The 22,399-nt window shown below is 42.7% G+C and overlaps 1 protein-coding gene across 4 annotated transcripts in view; it reads left to right on the forward strand.

The window, feature by feature from the left end:
• The first annotated feature begins 315 nt into the window (after positions 1-315).
• Positions 316-22,399, forward strand: part of LOC106918848 (solute carrier family 66 member 2) — a 30,789-nt gene continuing 8,705 nt past the window's right edge. The window contains exons 1-4 of one of the 4 annotated variants that reach the window (XM_014988892.2): positions 316-373; positions 3,700-3,941; positions 4,020-4,153; positions 22,115-22,331. In XM_014988892.2, coding sequence (XP_014844378.2) covers positions 3,733-3,941; positions 4,020-4,153; positions 22,115-22,331 — 560 coding nt within the window. In that variant the 5' untranslated portion in view covers positions 316-373; positions 3,700-3,732. Of the gene's footprint in view, positions 374-929; positions 1,205-1,271; positions 1,296-1,943; positions 2,054-3,699; positions 3,942-4,019; positions 4,154-22,114; positions 22,332-22,399 lie in introns of those variants that run through there. The other 3 variants (XM_014988891.2, XM_088006100.1, XM_088006098.1) reach the window with 3 other exon arrangements.

Genomic DNA, 22,399 nt, shown 5'->3' on the forward strand with positions numbered 1-22,399 from the left:
TACGTCAGCGAGTCCGACATGTTATGAGTGGCAAGTTTTCCTGTAAAATCAAAGTAAGTTCAGTTGGGAACACAAATGTGAATTACATGGTATTTCTGTGTAGTTAGAGTAAATTTCCACCAGCACCTTCAAATGTTTAGTTTAATTACACATATTTGCCTTAAAAAAAATGATTAGGGCAGGGGTGCTCAAGTTCAGTCCTCCAGAGCTACCATCCTGCAACTTGCAGATGCATCCCTGCTCCATCACACCTGAATCAAATGAATGGCTTGTTACCAGGCCTGTTTAGAGCTGATCCCGGTGTGTTGAATACTTCTAAAAGTTACAGGATGGTAGCTCTCGAAGACTGGACTTAAGCACCCCTGGACTAGAGGTATACTTTTCTGACATTTAAACTTTTCAAGAAAGAAATGAAGTTTGATATTTTAAGTCAGATATTTCTGACAAAAAGACCAGAAGTCCTCCAAGATTTAAGTGGTTATTTTGCAAGATCTGCATCAACTTTTTAGCAATAAAACATTTCCTAGCATTTTTTCTGGAAAACATGTGACATAATCTAAACGTTTTTTCTTGTAAATTTGCAACTTTCCATCACTGGATAATTTGTTCATTTTTTCCTTCAAAATTTGTGACATTGATCTCAAATACTGAGGTTTTTCTAGCAAATTTATTACTTTCCAACATGAGACAGTTTCTTCCTTCTTTCTTGAAAATGTGTGAAATAAAAAAAAAAAGTTTGTTTTTTTTGGGGGGGTGAAGTGTACTCCTTTTTTATGTTCATTATACCGTCGCTTTGATCGCCTTAGGCAGATGTCTTTTATATGCCTAAGACGACACTGCCACTCACAATATGGCAGCTAGTTGGTGGCATCTACTCGTGTATGTCTGTGTTTAAGACGGAGATTTGGAAAGGGAACATGATTCCTCTTGTTTTGTTGATCCCTCCAGCCTGAAGAACATCTTGTAATTAAGGTGTTTATTTTTCTTTTAATCCCTCCTCCTAAAAACTGCTTCAAAAATTATTTCAGACCGAGAAATTAAAAGATTAAAAACTTTTCGGAGCGATGACCGTGTGAGCGCGCGCCTGTGTGCGTCGGGTCGCGCGCTCGCCACTCCGGTTTGAGAGTTGAGATTTGAAAGTTGGAGCAGCAGAGAGGATCCGGTTCGGTGGTTCCAGACCGCAGGAAGGTGGATGAGGAGGAAGGTGAGTGGAGCTGCTGACTCAAAGTTCCCACAATCTTCTACAGTTTGGAGAAATTATGAACTTCAGAGGATTTCAGACCCGGCTGACCCGAGTAATAAGAAATAATTTGATGTTCGTGTTTTGGTGTCTGTTGGTTCTGTGTTGGAAGAGGTTCGGGCATGTTGGCCCTTCCCTTTTAAACTATGCTTTGGTTACCTGACCCAGCCTGTTCTGATCGGTCCAGTCCAGCTCCCCTGCTGGGCTTATTCTCACAGAAACCAACCGGGCTGTTCAACTCCTGTCTAATATTTAACTTTATAAACTCGGTGATTTAAATCCATGCTGCAGCTTTGCATCGTTATCTTTTTAAATCTTCCTCTTTACAGCCGCACATTAAAGTTCTCCATAACTTTAGAGGTAAAATAAAACCACAGAGCCTTGATGTTTCCGTCCAGTCCGGGTTAAAGAACATTTTTATTGGATTCAACCTGGAGCCGCTCTGTGCAGCAGCTGAAGCGCAGTAAGCCCTTCATATCTCCAGGCTGATGTTGAAACCTAAAATAAGCAGGCAGTGCAGGCCAGGCCCGTCTCAGGTTTCCTCCTGTCCTGTAACGGAGAGGGGGAGTAACGTAATTAGACTACCGTAAACCCGGGGAGAGAGAGAAGCTAACGTGAGGGCGGGGGCACAATACGGGATATTTACGGGAAACATGGGAGCACGGCGGGAGAGGGAGGTAAAATACATCAGTTTCCCGGAAACAACGGGAGATTTCAGGTATGTGGCGGACACAAACCCAGGAAGGATCAATGGACTTATTCTGAAGAGCCTAAAACCATTTTAGAGCAACTGAATTGTTGAGGGAGACGATGGTAAATATGGATTTAAACCTGGTGGATAAAACGTTGAGTAAACGGAACCTGATGGCTCACCCCGCTGACAATTTTTAAAGACAGGTCATGTAATATGAATACAAAGTTACAATCGGCTTGGGATAAATAAATTTCACAGTAAGCTTAACGTTTTCCATATAGCTTCTGGCGCATGTGGGCGCTAGCGTCTAAAGTTAGCTTGGTTGCGCTATGTTACCTCGTTCACTTAATATGTAAAACGTGCGGGGTTTACGGCTGGGCTGCCTTGTAAAATACTGAAACGTCTTTTTATGTCAGCCAAACGTCGCTGAGACACAGGAAATGTTGAGGCCAGTAAAACTGTCATGGCGGGACGAACGAATCCCCGATCCGCTACGGACCGTCGCTGCCGACAGGCGCTGACGTCACGGTTGCCTAGAGACGGAAAACACCTGCGCCTTTTTTTAAACGTCCGCCGGAACAACTCGCAAAAATAGACGTGAGTAGGAAAATGGTTGAGCAGCGTCAGCGAGGATGAATATAAGCAAAAGAAATTTAAAATGTTTCGATTTATGCCGTTTCCTGTTGTGCTTTCAGTAGAATATTGTTTGACTATCTTGAATCCTTGAATGATGAGTTTGAATAAGCATTAATATAAATATAAATGACACTTTAAAGAGAAATCATACTCGTAGATAGACACAAATAAATAAATGGGATGAAGGGATCATTTTGTTGGGCTCGTTTTAGGGAAATATCAGTAATTTTTTAGAAAGACAGTGTTAGTGATCATTTCAGAAACGTTATTTTATTCATGTGGTTTAACTGTTAGGATCACCTGACCTCCCATCAAGCCGTAAATGCAGATAAATGCTGTTCAATTTAATCAACAATTAGTTCATGCTCCTGAGAAATAAAGCCAAAGAGAGAATGTTTCTGGCTTTTTAGAGTAATTATTTCCACTGAAAAACACTTTAATCTAATCTGATGGTTGAACAGATTAAACCTGTTCTCATCTTTTATGTTGAGCTCATGTGTTTATTTAAATGGCAGCAAAATGGTTTTTGAATTAGATGTTGCTTATTTTGTCGATTAAGGATGTGATTCATTAATTACTGACCTCATCTATTTATCAATAATAAGACATATTTATAGTTTTTATGTAACTCTGTCATAGACACTCCTGGAAAAACAAAATCATTTGTAATGTTTCTTTAGGACACCAGTCACATGAAGAAGTGTGATTTGTGCCACTGAACTCCACACAGTCAATGCAGTCAATCTTATTTTCAAACTTATTGATATTTATTGGTACTCCATAAACAAACAACATAGAAAATAGAAAAACTTATAATCCTGATAGTACAGACAGCTTTTAGGGGTTTTAAAACCATTAACTGGAATTTATCTCAACAAATTCTTATCATGATAAATGACTATCCCAACTCAAAACATCTAAAATAGCATGTTTTCTGGATTAACTTTATGCTCACAAACAAAAGCTGTGGTTGCATCAGTGGTTTTGCTCCCTGCTCATCTATTTCTCTATTTTTTTTTAATCAATAAATCTTTGTTTAAATTGAACCTGTTTAATGTATTTAATCCAGTTTGTTCATTCCACACCAGTTAGAAATAACATCTGGAATCCTCCTTCGTTCCTCCTTCAGGACCTGTGGACACGCTGAGCGCCGATCGGAGCGATGGAGGCCGAGGTGTTCATCCAGGCGGAGGACGCAGACGGCTCCTGGACGCTGCTGTCCCTGCTGGCGTCCGTCGTCATGGTGTTCGGCGGCGCCCTGCCTTACGTCCCGCAGTACCAGGAGATCCAGAGGAGCAGCAACACCGAGGGCTTCTCCACCAGGGTGTGCCTGGTCCTGCTCGTAGCCAACATCCTGCGGATATTCTTCTGGTAGAGAAGAGAAGCTATTAAAACTGACAAAAGCCCCGTATGAATCTGCGGCTCAGTTATGATGCGTTTCTGTTGCAGGATAGGGAAGCAGTTCGAGGTGACGCTGCTGCTTCAGAGTGTGGTGATGATTGTCACCATGTTCGCCATGCTGCACCTCTGCTGCTCCGTCCACAGCTCCAACCGGGTCAGCACCAAGCAGCACCGGCTGACAGGTACGACCACAGGAAGACGCTTTGGCACCACAGATCACCTCAAAAACACAAAATATAGATCATTTAAAAAATGCAGATCATTTAAAAACTGCAGATCATTTAAAAACTGCAGATCATTTAAAAACTGCAGATCATTTAAAAACTGCAGATCACTTCTCGGTGTTCTAGGCCTTCTTTTCCCCGGACCAGTCCACTTTTCCCAGTCTGTCCAGGGAGATCAGGGTGCGTTCACTGACTGATGAAAATCTCAGCTTTTTCATTTTTCAGGGGACTAATGGGCACAAATTTAGGAAAGAATCCGTTCAAGAAATGACTGAGTTAAATGGTTTTTGGTAAAAAGGCGACTCAAGAACTGAGTAACATTTCATTTGATATTTAAAATTATGTCATCAGACAAACAAATAATATAAGGTTATGTATATATTCTGGTATTTTAAAGACTAAAATGAAAAATATTTACACAGTTGAATAACATAAATTTAAAAACCAAGCTCTAAACAATTTTGAAAATCAATTTATTTCAATATAACACTATAATACCAATATTTACAGGAGTAATATATATATTAGAACAGGGTAAAAATGACTTCTGGTCACAATATAGGGTATTCACTTCATTTCTCCTTAAATGCAACAACAGATTCATCAAAAAGAAAATGACATCAGAATAACAAAGCTGGTGCAGAAACAAGAGGTCTCACTGCAGCAAACTCTACATGTTTCTGAGTCACAGCAGGTGGAGGATCCACAGTAAAAAGCACAGGGTGGTAAATAGAACCATCATGATTAATCAGGTTAATCGACTACTGCAGTTATTGTCAACTAATCTAATTGATTGCTAACTGCAGGTTACAGGCTCTAAAAAAGGCAGTTTTCTGACTGCAGATTCGTCTGCTATATCATCAACCATATGCTCCAGGAAGGCTTAACATGTTTATTTTATTATTTAAAAAACAATTTAAATTATTATCTTTTAATGTGATTCTAATATTGTTGAAAACACCGTAAGTGGTTAAATGAAAAATCAACAGAATGTGATTTTTTTTTATCTGAATAATTGATAAATCAGAAGAATAATCAATTTATAAAATAATCATCAGTTGTAGTAAAACAACTCCTAAAGTGCTTTTTCCTCCCAATAAGCATTAAATTGTCTGGTAACATTTTAAAGTTTCTTTGTGAGTTTGCTGCTTTTTGATACGTTGAAAGAAAACAATACTTATTTTCCCAGAATACAATTTCCAATTTTTGTGTAATTTCTGCCCAGTATGACTTAAAAACTGAGCTGGTTTTCTAATACAGTAATTATTCCTGTTATTTATTTCCAGAGATTTTAGTAATTTTTGTATTAGATGATTTGTGAAATCCTGGACTTTATTTTTAATCTATTCTTTGAAACCTCAAATCGAAGGAAGACTTTAAATATGTAAAAATCAAAAGTCTTCTTTAAGTAAACAGAATGATTAAAGTGTTTCTGAACTGGGCCAGATGTCTTCTCTGTTTGGAAAATTAAATTATGGTCTCTAAAATATCGTATCACATTACAGGTTGTAGTCCCACAGCTGGCCAGGAGAGGGTGCTGTGTGAACAGTTTACACTGGCAGCTGACAGTTTTATTTATTCATTATTTTTACACAAATGTTTATAATAGTGATTTTAAAATACACTGCTGTAAACATCCAGGATGTGAAACTTTATTAGTAAAACTATAACGGAACAAAACAAATGGGATCAGTTTCATGTTGTTTTAATTTCAGTTCAGTTCACAACAAATGTTGTCTTGAGGCACTTTGCCAAAAAAAAATTCATTTCAAGTTATGTATTATTTTAACTATTTTAAAAAGTTTTTATCTACGGAAACCCAGCAGAGCTTTTAGTCGTTGACCAGCAGCATTCAGTCCTCCTGAACCAGCAGGGGGCGACAGCAGACAATGGCTTTCGTTGAGTTGTTGACTTTCCAGCCCCATACCGAGCATGCATGTGGCGACAGTGGAGAGGAAAAACTTCTTGTAGCAGGAAGAAACCTCTATCAGAACCGACTGGAGGTTTGAAAAGACGGAGCAGAGTCACAAGACGATGATGTCATGGCTTTGCAGGGTTCTGATTGGTTAACAGGAGGAAAACCTGGGGACGTATTTTAAGGCAACAATCAAACTTTCTGGGTTCCTGTGTGACATCATGGAAACATCAAAGAATCAGGAAGAGAGCTTCAGTTTTACTGGAGCAGACTTTGTTTTATTTTACAGATGTGAAACTTAGCGAAACAAAACAGGAAATTCATGTCAGGTTTTATCAGATTGTCGCGTACAGGAACAATCTGAGTGATGGAAGCTGGTAACACGTGATCGGCTTTATTAAAAACATAAATTAGGTTTTTACGTTTGGTCTGTGGAGGAAGCTGGGATCATATTTAAATCCGGTTTGAGAGAGTTTTGCTTCATCTGCAAGGAGCAGAAAAGTTACTCGGCATTGATGCATATTCATGTTAAATCCCACGCTAATGCATTTTTCTCTTAGTTTTTTTGTGGTGAGTAGAATAATAAGTCGAGTCTGATCTCTGAAGGTGAAGTTCCATCAATCCTTTTCTCCACATCTTGATGTGGAGAAATTATGATAGAAAATATGGAAGAGCAGCAGAAAAGATGCAATATTCTGTCTGCCATCCATCTGGAAATATTAGTCTCATGGTGTCGTCGTCTTTGTTCGTCCCAGGAGAAGGGCGGGGCTGTGTTGTAAATGTGACTGGTCACGATTAAAACATCAACAACTTGGTGCCGTTTTGAGTCATTTACAGATTCTGGAAATGATTTTAAGCTTTTCAGTGATAGAAAACATAAAAATCAAAGAAGAAGTTCTTCACTGTGCAATAATAACATTTTAGGCCTATTTATAATTTAGAAACGTAATGAAAGAAAAACTGACATGATTTGCTTTGACAGAAAGCCTGATGAGAATAATTATTTAGTTTCAGGTTTTAAGATGCAGTTAATCAGCGCGGGGCCCGGCGCTGCTCATGTCAAATTGCACTGAGCACAGCAGGCCTACATCTGCATGTCTGTGGCATCTGATGTATTTTAATAGTATTCTAAAAACAATAAAAGTGTAGCAACTCGCTCTGAGAAACTGGAAACTGTTTCTGACATGACATGAATTCCTCCGGTTATGAAGATCCTGAATTTGTTTTCTTTCATAGATTCCTTCAGCTTTTCCTTTGAGTGAGCAGCCTTCAGCCGCTCATATTAGTGTTTTTAAACGCAATCCTTTGGAAAGCTAACTACACTTTGAGCTCATGTCACGGCATTTAAACGGTCGATGCAGTACTGACCACAAGGGGGCGCCTGCAGACCACCAGCTTAATTTACTCCTTACCTCTGAATGTAGCTGGTAGAGCGCAGTAGAAGCCGGATGGGGCCGCCTCTGGTCCGGGGGCCACATTAGCTGTCCTGTCTTATCACACAGCGCAGCAGGGGCCGGATGGGGCCGGTCGAAAGGCTCGGTGCAGCGAAGCTGAGCAGCTGCTGATGATGTGGGAACTAAAGACGCTGAAGATGTTTGGAGAGAACTGCTGGGTCATTTAGCAGGAAGTTTGAGCTGAGTAACACCCTGAGTGCCGTCGGGCCCCTGCCTTCTTCACATCTAACAAACTGGTGTCAAACGTTTGTGCAGTTATCATTTTAATGATGTTAATAAAACCTCCACCTTCTTCAAATCAAAAGAATTTGGTTTATCTGCTCCATTTGTGCTGCTTTTGCTTTGAAGATAGCAAAAGCTATCTTCGAAGATAGCTTTTGCTATCTTTGGGGTCCAGGTGGCCCCCGGACCACAGGCGGCCCCATCCGGCTTCTACTGCGCTCTACCAGCTACATTCAGAGGTAAGGAGTAAATTAAGCTGGTGGTCTGCAGGCGCCCCCTTGTGGTCAACCAGCTCCCTTACATTACCCAACTCTAACAAATTTGGTCAGTGAACATTTTTGCAGCAAAAGTATCAGAGTTGATTGACACCAAACTGAACTTTGTATGACTAAGTGAGCTGTAATGGTGCATCGTTATCAATAAATTTAAAGTTCAGCACATTTCCGTTTAAATAAATGAACGTTTTAAGTCGGTTCAGTGTGTTTCTCTCTGTCTGCCGATACTAAACCTCAGACATCGAAGGTAAAAACGGTGAAAAAGAAAAGCTCAGTTTTAGTTGGATCTTAAACTGTTTAGCTGCAGCAGAGTGAAGAGCAGATCGACGAGGTCGTGAGATTATCCAGCGTTTTGTGAGGGAGAGGAAGAATCGAGGATCAGCCGTTCTACCGGACCGCTCCACCTGCTGGTCCCGGTCCGGATGGGTTTGGGTCCGGTTTAGGGAACGTGAGGAGCGGAGCGGCGGATGAATCAGAGACCAAACAGCAAACAGGCTGTTTTTAATTAAAGCTCCTGATAGCTGAACGTTTCATTAGCAAGTCAAATGAAGCAGCAAAACAAGGCCTCACAGGGAGTATTTGTTCAGATAATCATTCCACTCGCTGGCGTTCAGACTCCCAGAAGAGAGCAAAACACTTTTCTAATATAAAGATAAGTTTTATAATTACCTTTCAAATGGGCAAGGTTGTTTTCATGAGTCAGTGTTTGGCCTGCTGGGTGTCTGATAAGGCGCAGGAGGACTGGTGGCCTTTAGGTCTGAACAGAAACAAAACTCTGCATTTAATGAATTATTTCAGGAGCTGCAGCTGAGCTGCTATGTAACAGTGGCTACATGATGAAGCTAACAGGAGGACGACAACAACGCAGCGACACAAACTGAAAACGTTCAGAGATCCGGCGGAGCGCCGAAAACTGACGCCGCCAGTGGGCGGAGCCAATAATCTGTGCAGTCCAGAACGCTGAGAGGCGGGCTGTGATTGGTCAGTTCATGATGTTTTATGCAGAAATGTTGGTGTTTTACTTTAACTAGTCCACCTCCACTGTCTAGTTTTTGAATGAATCTATCTGTCACTGAGGAATTCTGGGTATTTTTACGATTCTTCGCTAAATAACTCCAAAGACTGAAAATTCCTTGATGGGAATGAAAACGTTCATGGAAGCTGTCTGCAGACAGGGGGCGCTCTCTCTGGGATGCTCCGTTAAAACCATTTTCAAGTAATTAATGTTGGTGGTAAAATCATGCAGGAACACTTTCTAATGAACATTTAACACTGAAAGACTTTTAAATCATCCAAAACAAACAAAACAGAAACAACAGAATGTATTTTGAAGCCTCTGTGAAGAAAACGGTTTAGCTGAGACCAAAACAGCAGACTGAAAACTTTTACCATCCAAAACCCAAAAATTAAAAACCATGCAAATGGAAACTTTTGAGCCTGTTTTAATCTATTCTGCGATTATTTTATTTCTTGCTTATTGCAACAGGCCTGGTTGGTTCCTGAGACCAAAGCAGAACTTTAGTTAGTTTTTTCCTGAACATGCAGCCAGTCGGTGACTGGCGGCTCTGCTTCGCTGCAGCTGATTGGACGAATCAACTTTAAATGTTTAATAGAAATGGCTTTAATAAAACATTTAATGCCAGCTGTAGATAAAAAAGTGTTTTTTGTTTAAAGGCTTCAGTTGCATCAGTTCCTTTGTTGTTTTCACCTTCAGCAAAATATGCATCAGTTTTCCATTTTCCATTAAATGACTTTCTAATAAACATGTAAAGTTATTGGTTGTAGTAAGTCCTGCTGGCGGTGTAGAGTTGGTGAAGTGAAGGCAGCCGGTCCTGCAGGTTTGCTGCTCATTATTTCGTCTCTGTGGAAGTGAGAGGAGTTTCTCCTCTCCTGCTTCTGTTCTGCTCTGATCAGCCCTGATCAGAGGAAAACCATGCAGGAAGTTTAAAACACCGCAGGCTCGCTCATTAGGAGGAAAGCTTGTGCCTGCTGACGGACCCGGCAAACCTCACCTGCAAGGAGAATCAGCTACTGGAAGGTGTTAGCCTGATCAGTGAGGGAGCAATAAACCCACCGTGTTATTGTTGGTAGAAACTCTTTGTAGTGTCTTCAGTTTTAAGATGGACTTTAAGTTTGAGATGTTAAACATTTCAAGTTACAACTGAAATCTGTCATGAAGCAGAAAGTCAGAAAGTTTTCAGAGAGGAAGTGAGGATGGATCAGCAGGGCCCGGTTCTGCTGCTGGACTAATTGGAGAGGTGACTCTGCCCTGGGCGCGCTGCCAGCCAGGAGACGCTCATCCTGCACAGCTTCTCTGATCCGTCTCCAGCTTGTCACACGGAGCCAAACCCAGACAGACCGGGAGGGACGATCCGGGTCGGTCCCGTTCACACGCAGAACCACTGGGCATCGGTTCTGATCCGGGTCGGTCCCGTTCACACGCAGAACCACTGGGCATCGGTTCTGATCCGGGTCGGTCCCGTTCACACGCAGAACCACTGGGCATCGGTTCTGATCCGGGTCGGTCCCGTTCACACGCAGAACCACTGGGCATCGGTTCTGATCCGGGTCGGTCCCGTTCACACGCAGAACCACTGGGCATCGGTTCTGATCCGGGTCGGTCCCGTTCACACGCAGAACCACTGGGCATCGGTTCTGATCCGGGTCGGTCCCGTTCACACGCAGAACCACTGGGCATCGGTTCTGATCCGGGTCGGTCCCGTTCACACGCAGAACCACTGGGCATCGGTTCTGATCCGGGTCGGTCCCGTTCACACGCAGAACCACTGGGCATCGGTTCTGATCCGGGTCGGTCCCGTTCACACGCAGAACCACTGGGCATCGGTTCTGATCGGTTCTGATCCGGGTCGGTCCCGTTCACACGCAGAACCACTGGGCATCGGTTCTGATCGGTTCTGATCCGGGTCGGTCCCGTTCACACGCAGAATCACTGGGCATTGGTTCTGATCGGTTCTGATCCGGGTCGGTCCGCTCAGATTGCTTTACTCTGCCCCAGAGGGCACTGCTAGCTGAAAAGCTAGCTCCGCTAACCCTAAAGCACTAACCATAGACGTTAGGTCAGCTAACGCTAATGCGCTACCCAAGCATTAGCCAGCATGGCATTTAGCTGAAGCTAATGCTAAGGCGCTAAATGTAGCCATGTTGTCCACCATGAATCACTGTGAATGCTTCGACATCCAGTCATCTGTTCTATACTTGATATTTGATCAATAAAGTGTCTTGAAGAAAAATTCGGTGAAGAGAAAATTTCACCTTAAAATCAATTTGCTTGTTTTTTACCAGAGGGATCGGTTCTGCTCTGCAGATTTGGACCCATGTTCTGATTAAAGAGTCCATCACCTGAAACTTTAAACATCTAATTAACTCTTTCCATCCTGATCTCTAAATGTGAGAAGCTGCTCATCATGTCAGGTTGTAAAGTTAAGTGCTCGTTGACATGGAGACAGTTTTAACAGAAACATGAGGAGTTATTTCAGCAAAAAGCTCCAGACTTAAAGGAATCTAAGAGAAAGAGACTCTGAGCTGCGAAGGTCAATTAAGATTTTATCTGAATAACGAGCTCTAATGAGCCGCTGCTATGCTAATTGTGGTGGACATGCTGGGTGATGTGGGAGCTGCACCCTCAGGAGGCCGAGGAGACTGTGTGTGTGTGTGTGTGCGTGTGTGTGTGTGTGTGTGTGTGTGCGTGCGTTTGCTTGCATGTGCTTATATGCACCATGATATTTCTGGATCACTTCCCAATGCAAGTCGTGATTCTCTGATGTGTTTAACTAGTTTCTGTTCTCGGTCAGCTTTGAGCAATCGGGTGTAAAACCCAAAGTTTATTTATTGAGATCTTCTTACGCCCTTATCCCAGGGTGTCTCCAGTCCATCCCAGTTTTAACCACATGGAGTTGGTGTCAGATTCCCTCCCTAACATTTGAGTTGCCTTTGGGTGGAACCACATCACTGGATCGTCTGTTTCAGAGGTTTGATTTTCCACATATCTGAACGCCGAGCGGTGATGCTGATGCTGCAGCGTTGATGTGTGGAAAGGTGATGATGAAGCATTTTGTGGCTCATCAGCAGCTACATGTTTTATGAACACATTAATCTGTGGACTGATTCAATAAAATGAAGATCAAAGCCCATCAGCAATTGTTTGTGTTTGCTGCTTTATGCTTTATATTAGTTTATTGAATAATTTATACCTAACTGTATTTCCTAAACTGACCTGCCCTGACCAAGTGATTTGTGTTGAAATATGTAACAACCTTTTAAAGTGCAGAGGATTAATAAATGATTTGACATACATATTGGCCGTGCAGTTTAACGATGAACAGGTTTGTATTTTCGCTCTGACCTCATCAGCAGGTCATCATGTTGAATCTGATCTGTTTGTCTCGTTGTTTTTGATTTAAACCTGCTTATCTTGTCGGGACGGAAACCCGACGCGTTTGACCCGGCTGACCTGATTCAACATCGCCGACCTTTTGCGCTCGTGTTAGCAGAGCTTAGAAAGAGACAAACAGCCGTGGCCCATTCTGATGTCCAGAACCGCACAAGGAGAAGTCAGGCTGCAGCGAACCATTACTATAGTAGCCAACTATTCTATTGATTATCAGTTATTCTGGTGATTAATCAGGTTCTGTCGAAACTCCTCAAGCTTTGGGTGAACATATTTGGCAAAGTGAACATAAGTGATGCCTGTTGGCAGCAACGGGCGGGTTTGATGAACTCATCGGGTTTTTTCTGTCCAGCTGCTCCAACATGGCGGACGCGCTGCTGGGATGCTAACTGCGCTGAGCCTCTTAGGTTCCACACTTTTAACCGTTTTGTAATTTCCTGGCACTTGTTCTCTACATCTGCCTCCAGAGCTAAAAGTAGCACTTAGCTTAGCATGCATTGCTAGCAGCGTAGCAGGCGTTGGGGGAAGTGAGAGCGTTGTTATGCAACACGACCTTCCGGCCCAGACCTCGGAGCGTTTAGTTTAACTGTTTATTACAGGATATTCTGGCTTTGAAGCAGATCACTTTCCTGAATCGAAGTCGTTTCAGGCCCGACCAGAATCACCGTTTCTGATGGATCTTTCTCTGCGCTCCTGCGTGTTTCAGCCGTCTGCTGAAGCTTCACCTCTGACCTCACAGCAGACGTTCACCTTTCCTGCTCCCCTGCGCCGCTTCTCTCTGTCCGGTCCGTTTGCCGTCTGTGTCATGACTGAATGTGGCCCAGCGTCGGAGCCGAGAACCTGAGCGACTGATTTGTTCCCCCGCTGTAGTTTGGATCATTGGAGTCTTTTGTGGTGATTTCCAGCTTTTCTTTAAAGTAAAATTTTCTTTTTGATTCTTGAGTTTTTGTTTAGTCAGTTCACCTCCATCTTCTTTCCAGGAACATCTTGCCTCAATGTAACAAAGCTTATAACTATCTGACTTCATCCGTTTGATCTGGGATTTGCTTTTTGAACAAATGACTGCAAAATTAAACAAGTTTTATATCAGAGGTGAAATGCGGCTCAGCGATCCCGGTTCAGTGTGAACCGCGGTGCTAAGGTTTCAGCGCGCTTCAGTCAAGACAAACAAACTGAAATCTGTAATTTATTTATTCAGAAGTGGCCAACAGATTTTAAAAACTTTCTGAAAAGAATCAGATTTTATTTGATTAAACAGACAAACTTGGTGACATGGAAACCATTTGAAAATGCTCAAAGTTTGTTAATTACTGAATTAAAATGTTCTAACAAGTAAGAAATATTTAAAGTTGTTTGGATATTTGGAGGTTGGAGTGTACGAATTGTACCTGAATGCACCATGAAAGCGCAGCTGGATTTGGACTTTAGCAGATTTTTTTCAGCATGAATGATGTTTAGATTAAATCTGGAGCGAATTCGTCTTATTGCTGCTGCAAAGTGACACTAAGCTTTGGGTTGGAAATGTGAAATGACGAACGGTAAGAGCATGCTGTCGCTGCGGTAAGACGGCAGTGAAGATGATTTTTTATGGATTGTATCGGTTTGGGTTTGTTTAAGGGAGGAGAGGAGGCGGTAAACTCGACTGGACGGTTAGTAACTCACAACCACACTGGTACTGAGAACTCCAGTGTCGTCCTTTAATAAAATGCTCTTCACCAACCTTACAAGCCCGGTTGAACGGCTGCTATACATTCATACATGAACTAAGCAGAGTCCAAGATAAACATTCAGAGAGCTACATGTCCGTCTCAGCCCAGGGATCCTACTGTAGCACGTTTCTCCCACGCTCTCTACAGAGAAGCAGTGGCGCTTACATGTGACATCATCAGGGATGCTAGGGAGTCTTAAAGAGATACTACACAATTATGACTGTTACAGGATGTTACTGAAGTTTATACAGGCTGAACTTTATTTCTTTACCATCAAATCACCGGCTGTGTGTTGTGATGCTCTGGGTCCTTCGGGTCAGACTGACTGCAAAGATGCTGATTAAGGTTTTAATCGTTTTTATTTTGCGTCTGGTGAAAAATGAGAACCAGATCATTTGACTGTTTCTAATCTCAGCAAAATTATCTTTAAATGGGGAAAAACTGTAATGAAATGCTTGTTGGTGGTGAGGATGACACGCGGTGGACCCAGGCTGTGGTGAAATTGATGGTTTTAATGAAGATAAACACAAAATCCAGGCAGTGGGGCCAGGAGCTCAGACTGGTAGCAACTGGAGAACAATACGCAAAACAAACGGGCAGCGTAGACGAGACGCAGTCCAACACAACAAGGACCCGACACGGATCGGCGGCATTAAATACACCGGGAGGTAGTCAGGAGAGACGGTCAGACGGTCGAGGGGAAGACGCAACAACACAGAGACTCGATAATCTAGAAACATCCACAAAACCAAATCCTCACAGAAATCACTGAAAGTATTTAAGACCACAATATGAATTCAACCATAACATAACTCAGGTCTTTTCTTTTAGAAAAACGATTTACCCAGAAGACGAGGCAACACTTTCTCTGAACATCAAACTTTCCATTTGCTGCAGATGAACAAACCTACAGCTGCAGACAAAAACAAGCCTGCTCACGTCAAATGATGAAACATTTGCAGATTAAATGGAAGATTTAAAGCTCACAGAGTAAAGGAGGGACTGATTGATTCTCTCTTAATGAACCGGCAAGAAACACAAACCTGACGGTGTGTGAAGAAAAAGTAATAAAAGTAAGCACCAAATAAAAGCAGCCTGCCTGAGAACCCGCCAGCAGCTAAAGACTTTATTTAAAATGATTCAGAATCATTTTGGTTTTTGTTCTTAATGATTTCCAGACCAACAGCAGGATTTCTGTTGGCGCCCCACAGTGGTCAAACAATTATTATCTGAATCAATCTGTAAGTAAAGCTAACTGCTCTGCTATGAAAGGTAATTAGACATGTTGACCTGTTTGAATCTTCATCAGCACAAAGTGTCTGCATGGTGTAGCATGAGATGAAGGAAAGTCCTGATTAGATCATTTGTTCTGTATTTACACTCGTTTAGTTACGGGGGTTTAGGCCAGAAATGCTCATTTAGTGGTGCAGTTCAGGGTTTTTGATTGCTCCGACAAACGGTGGTTGGGAAACCGGATCTACCACAACATGGCACTAATATTCCTTGTATTGGCTCTGCTGGCCTTTAGTTGATGGTCAATTGACAGGAAAGTGGGTAATGAGAGAAGGGGGAAGGAATGCAGCAGAGGTCACCATGCCGGGAATCAAACCTGTGACAGCTTCCATATGTGGGTTGTTCCGCTCCTGGCCTGTGGGGGCGCTGCACCAAGAACCACTGAAGACACTGAGAGCAACTTCCTTCTTCACCAGATGGAAACAAGATGGAGGCGTCAGATTTTAGCAGTTGGAGGATTTCTCTTTAGGCTAAAGACCAGGAGCCATTTCTGCTCCTAGCGCTAGGCTAGCATGTTAGCTTTGGTTGGACTTTCCCAGAATGCCCTGCACTGTAGTCCACTTCCTGCTTTTGGAGCGGTCTTTGGTCCGCTTGGTGTTCAAACCGAACCCGAGTTCACTTCAACTGAACCCAGACCGATGTTTGGAGGACCAGAGGTCAGAGGTCAATCAGCGTTCACACCTCAACAACCAAACCGGTGTTTACAGACAAACGGACTGGAGTTGGATTGAAGTGGAATAAACCAGACGGGTGGGAACGATGCAGTCTGTGACTCACAAACTGATTTGAAGAAAGTTTTTTAGTTTTAGAGAAACGTGACGCACTGATCAGGTTTTACTGGATGAAACCAGTTCCTGTTTTTCTTTGAGTTCTGATTACAGATCCTGGTTTTGGTTCAGACAGATTTTCTTTCTAAGGACTGTAACACCTAAACTTTGCCTTCGTTACGGTTAATTGGCCATAAAATGAAAGAAGAATGTGCTGCAGGTTCAGACAGAGGCAGCATCAGACAAAGTGCTGCTGATGCTTTTAACAAAGTGGGAGTTTTCAGTATTGATGTTCTTAATGAATGAGGAAGAAAGAATCCTTTCGGTTCCACTATTTGATCTTTCCATTGGTCCACAGATCACTGAGCAGCTCTGATTATTGGCCCATTGATCGGTGCATCAGTAATTAAATGGTATGGGAGTCTTTTCCCTTAATGTATGCAAATAAATTAGCAGCTGATCAACTCGACGCTGAATCGGGCTTTAGATGTGAATTTAACGTGGAGTCTGAGAAGAAGAAGGTCAGTAGAAATGATGAAGTTTCTTTGACATGCAGGAGTTATTCTGCAGATTGAATTTCTAGAAAACCAACTTTGACACAAGCAGTGTAAATATATCTAAGGGTTCCAGCAGAGCTGTGGCAGGAAGTTGGTCTGCAGCAGTTTCTGAATCTCTCCTTCTCGTTTATTTCGGCGCTGCAGGCGACAGCCGCTGGCTCTCAGCGACAAACCTGGACGGAAGCGCAGCAGCAAGGATGAATTTTACAGGTGGAGCCGGTGATGGAGGATGTTGGAGTCTGACTGGATGCTGGTGATGTTAGTGAACCTGAAGCAAATGTGGAGCGACGGCTTTATGGTGTTAGGATTCACAAACCGGATCATTCATTCTGCATGTTTACTGAACTCTGAGCAGAAGCAGCTGCTTCACATGCAGAGTAAAGACAAAGAGCTCTCCCTCTGTCTTTATGAAGTGGGGATTATTGCTAAGTTCATAAATAATGTAACAGAAATCCATCACACAGATGTTTTTGTTTTGGGTTGTTGATTCCAGAGGAGCTAATTAATGAATCTTCATTTTATTCACAAGGCTGGAGTGAATAATTCACCCACCGACCCGGAAGCTCAGTGGGATTCAGCAGCAGGCCAGAGCTGACCAGCACTGCTGCTGCAGCTGCTGCTGCAGCACCACTCCTGTGGCACATTGCTGCTCAGATCCTGTTGTTGGTCAGAATCGCTGCATATTAGTTATTTATGCACCTTTTTCTGGAAGTGGTGCATAAATCACCTTTTTTCATTATTTTATTTATTGAAAAAATTTCTAATGGGGTTAAATCAAGAAAAGCACCGTTTTGAATAGAAAATATTATATAAATATTTTGAAATGTTTTCAGTGAAAGCCCTCTGATATTTGTAGTTTGCAGTCAAATCTCACTACTAATTACACCAACCATGCATGAACATTGCAGATGTCGCGTTATGTTTTAACGTTTACTCCACTTATTCTTACTGCAAATAAATTTACTGCAATTTTAGGCTGAAATATGAGGAATGTGTTTCACTGGACCTTTAAGTCTTTAAAGGAAATGAACACCAGGTCAAACCGTTCCTGCTTGGCTGGAGCTGAAATACAGACACATTTGAACAGACCGTCGCTCCTCTGACATTTGGATCCATAAGCCGGACGTTCAGCTCCACTAACTTCTGCAGAACACGAAGCATTAAGTCCATGAACCTGCAGGTTTCCTCTCAGTGTGACGCATGAGGCTGCAGGCGGACGTGTCCAAACCGAGGAGACCGAGTCTGCTGCAGAGCCTGTGACTACAGAGCTGCTCTGTCATTTCTCTGTTCATTTACGGCAGAGAAGATGAAGGCAAGGGGACCGGTCCGAACTCGGCTCAGTACACCAGAGGCGGTTTAAACGCTAAAATGATCTGAACAGAAATGTGTTTTATTGGTGGTTTTGGGTATTTTGTACATTTTAACTCGTTTTCTTCAGTTGATACTCTGATGAACAGAAATGTTATTTTTAATCCTCTTATGCATCGTTCAGTGATCGTATTTTAATTGTCCTGCCATTAACTTTTTCTTTAAATGTGACTCAGATTCCTCCATTTATTTGCTAATTGAACATTTAAAGTTGGAGATTTTTCTGCTCTGAAAAAACAGTGTTTATTAACTGAAACATAATGTTTATTAACTGAAACATAATGTTTATTAACTGAAACATAATGTTTATTAACTGAAATATAATGTGTCATGTAGGAACAAGAGTAACACAGGAGGTGATTTGAACAGTGATGGATATGAAACATATCAGAGTTGTTTTTTACTTCCTGAAATGAGGAATCTGGTTTACAAGATGAGGCGTTTAAGTGTCGCAGGGGAAATGCCTAAAGCAGCAGCAGATCGTTAACATGAGAAACTTTCTTCTTATAATGAGATAAAACTCGTTTAACAGAGAAAGTTTCTTAATTTCTTGCAGATTAAGTGTTTTATGATTGCTGAACTTCATCTTCTCACTCAAAGCATCTGGCAAGGTGTTTCCATTTTACTGTTTCAACCTTTCCTGTTTAAATGGGAACATTTTGGATTTAATGAGGAACTTCACGACTTTAATGAGATCCTGCTTCTGTATTTATTACCAAACTGGCAAAACAAAACGGTTACAACGAGTTTTAGTTGCTCTAATAAACTGAAAGGTTTCACAGGAGAGAAGTTTGTTGTTTCTGCAGCCCCAGTTGGCCCAGTATAAACCAGTTCAGGCCACTGGGAGGCCTGGAGGTCCAGATTTATTTTAAATTATTGGCTGAGTGTCGATATTCAGAATGAACACAGGAAATGTTCCTCCTGTCCAGTTCAGGGTCAGAATTATGGGGTCAGTTTCTGGATGTTTGGTAAAGTTGTTACCTGCTAAGAGTGATTACCTGGTCACCGTGACGACCAGATCACCATGGCGACCTGCTTCTGGATCTGATCAAACCCAAACCTGAACACGCTGTTAGCTGCGAGCTGTTAGCTGCTAACTAGCTGCTAGCTGTTAGCAGTTAGCTGGCTTTAAAGGCCTGCCGTTTCATCCAGGCGTCACTTCAGATCTTGTGTCTGCAGACAGAGAAGCGATCATGAAATGGACAAACTACAAAAAGCAACTTTAACACATCATGAAACGCAGCTGAGGCGTTTCCTTCTCAAAGCGACGGTTGAGTCAGCAGATCTCGACTCGCCACGCTGTCACTGCCGGTCTCCATCGGTCCGCGCCGCTCGCCCTGATGAGTAGCTCTCCCTCCCTCCGTCCCTCCCTCTTTCCATTTCTAGTCGTCTCATCCTTCTTTCCTGCGGCTTGTTAGGCCTAATAGTGCTGACTTCAGGTCTAGACGTTTCCACTTCTCAAATGCAGAAGCCATTCCAGCTCCAGTGCCATTAAGTTTCCCTGAACTAACTTTGTGTGCAGGTATTGAGTTCCTCCAGGCTGTTGGTAATTGAATTGTTTGATTTTAAATGAGGTCCATGCAAACCGCCTCGCTGCCGTCTGGGTAATGATGCACCTCAGACGGATTCTGTTGGAGAAGAACCTGAGAATGACGGATTGGATCGACGGAAAGTGGTTGATGTGGAGGCAGGAAGTTTCAGCAGCGATACTTTACATGAATGATGCAAAGCTTTCTCCTCCATTATTGTCCTCCAGCAATTTAATTATGCAGGTAAACATGCGAGGCGGCGAGAGGGAGCGCAGATCAGCTGGACTGAAGTGGAACAAGAGGAGTGTGTGTGTGTGTGTGTGTGTGTGTGTGTGTGTGTGTGTGTGTGCGCGCGCGCTGATCAGCTTTACAAATGGAGGGCAGAGTGGGCTGAGGCTGAACTGAGAGATGAAAATGTGACTCAGAAAGTTTTGTGCTCTGGTTTGAAACGGCTCCTGTCTGCAGCTGCTGCTGTCAGCAGTTCATACTTCACCACTTCACCTCAGAGCTGCACAGAACAGTCACTTTTTATCTGCCTGGGGAATGAAAGGCACAGACACACACACACACACTCTCTCTGCTGGCTGCACTGACAGTTCTGATTAGAGTTTCAAGTAAAGAGTCATCAGCAGAGAGGACGGGTTGGTAGAGTCTACAGTCAGTAAAGTGTGTGTGTGTGTGTGTGTGTGTGTGTTGCTCTTGTCAGCTGCAGGCGGCGTGTCTTTAGCAGGTAATAAATCCATTAATCACCTGGCTGTTGGCTGTAAACATGCGGCGCCATGCAGGACGTCTCGCTGCGCGGCTCCATGTGAAACGCGGCTGAAGTGTGTGTGTGTGTGTGTGTGTGTGTTTGCATCTGTTTCTGAGTGAAAATCATGTTGAAACCTTGAAGCTGTGAGATTTTTATTGATGAAGCAGAAATAAAATGTTTCTGGTTGTTGGTCACAGAACACCGACCTGCGCTAGCTAACTGCTAGCTAACCATTAGCTAACCGCTAGCATCACTAACCTGAAGCACAGGCTGCGCTGGACATTTTTGTTGTGGTCATTTCGACCGAAGCGTCAAACATTGTCAGTCAATCCCAGACAATAATGGCATATGTAATCTCATTCAATTTCCAGCTGAAGATTAGTGGCTTCAGCTGACTGAGCAGCTCTTTGGTTGCTTAGCAACAACCTGCTGGCGCAGCAGCAGTTTCAGTTTTCTCCATCGTGCCTCAAAGCTGCTTTAAAACAAACAAAAAATGGTGCTGAGTGGAAAGTGAGAACAGCCGGAGAGGAAAATGGATAAAACAGGAAAAGTCTCATCAACATTTTGGAAATATTTCACTAGTTAATGATTATCTCTCAGATGTTGGTCGGTCCCTAATCTGACAGTTTTTGTAGTTATTTAGTGAAAATTCATGAAATGTCCATAATTTCCTCACCGAGTTCAGTGTTCATGCAGATAAAAACTGCATAGAAGCGTCTAGTTCAAGAGAAATATCAACATTTCTGCATAAACAACAAACTTGACCAAACGGTGCGTTCTGTTAACGCAGCAGCTGCATGTGGAGCAGGCCGCTGCTCTTCAGCGTTTACCGCCACGCTTCAGCCGCCTCACTAACTAATGAGCTCTTATTTAGCCATCAGCCCCGTTTGCTGCTGTCAGCTGCGTTTCAGCTCAGATGTTCAGACTTCGCTGCTCCGTTGATGAAACGGCTGATGGATCAGAGAAATGTTGCTGTGGAAGGAAGAGGGATAAATTGACAGCCTGGTCCGTCCAGAGGCCAGAAAGCTGCGGCAGAGCAGAAAGATTTTCACAACTTTTCACTCTTCAATGCATTTAAACTATTTATATACAATATTTTAAGAACATGAGGTTTACAGGTTTTAATGTGTTTATACAAAAAAGGAGTTCAGTTCAAGGATTTACATGGATTTATTGCATTCAGAATTTAATGCAATTAATCACTTTTTTTTTTTTTTTACATCCACTGGAACCTTTATATTTTGTTTCTAGTACGCCAGTAAATCAGACGCACCGCTTCATCCGCTAACAGAAGCTTCTCTGGTCCAACTGGGGTCAATTTCTGCTTATAAAAAATATGATTGGAAAAAGTGTTCAAGCTGAGCTCAAAGGAGTTAGCCTGTCAGTGACGCTATGCTAGCATCTCAATGCTAAACATGTAGCAGTGAATGCTAATGTCAGCATTTCTGAAGCTCCATGAATCATCAGGAAAGCTGAATGGAGAGAAAAACACTTTGATCCAATCTGATGAAGAACAGATTAAAATTATAAATATCTTTGATTTTGAGCTCCTATAGATATTTATTCAATAATTTAGCAGCAAAAAGTGGCGTTGAATTGAAAATGTTGCTGATTTTGTCGACTAAAATGAAAGGTTTTGACTGAACTGTATATTTCTTCTCCCCTCTCCAGATCTGGACGTTCGTTACTTCTGGAAGTGGAGCTCGTTTGAGGATTACCTGCTGTTCTGCTTCGGCTTCGCGGCGCTCTGCGCCGTGCTCACCCTGCTGCTGCTGGACTCCGCCATGTTTGTGGAGGCGCTGGGCTCCCTGGCCGTGATGTTTGAGGCGATGCTCGCCGTGCCACAGCTGCTGCAGAACCTGCAGAACCGCTCCACCAGGGGAATGAGGTACGGCCCGGCCCGACTGACTGCGATCCGCACGGCCGCAGCAGGAGGCTCAGGTTTTATCACCAACC

This window comes from Poecilia mexicana, unplaced genomic scaffold, assembly GCF_051168715.1.
Source record: "Poecilia mexicana isolate PSO_F unplaced genomic scaffold, ASM5116871v1 scaffold_6, whole genome shotgun sequence".
In the NCBI taxonomy this organism is placed as follows: Eukaryota; Metazoa; Chordata; class Actinopteri; order Cyprinodontiformes; family Poeciliidae; genus Poecilia; species Poecilia mexicana.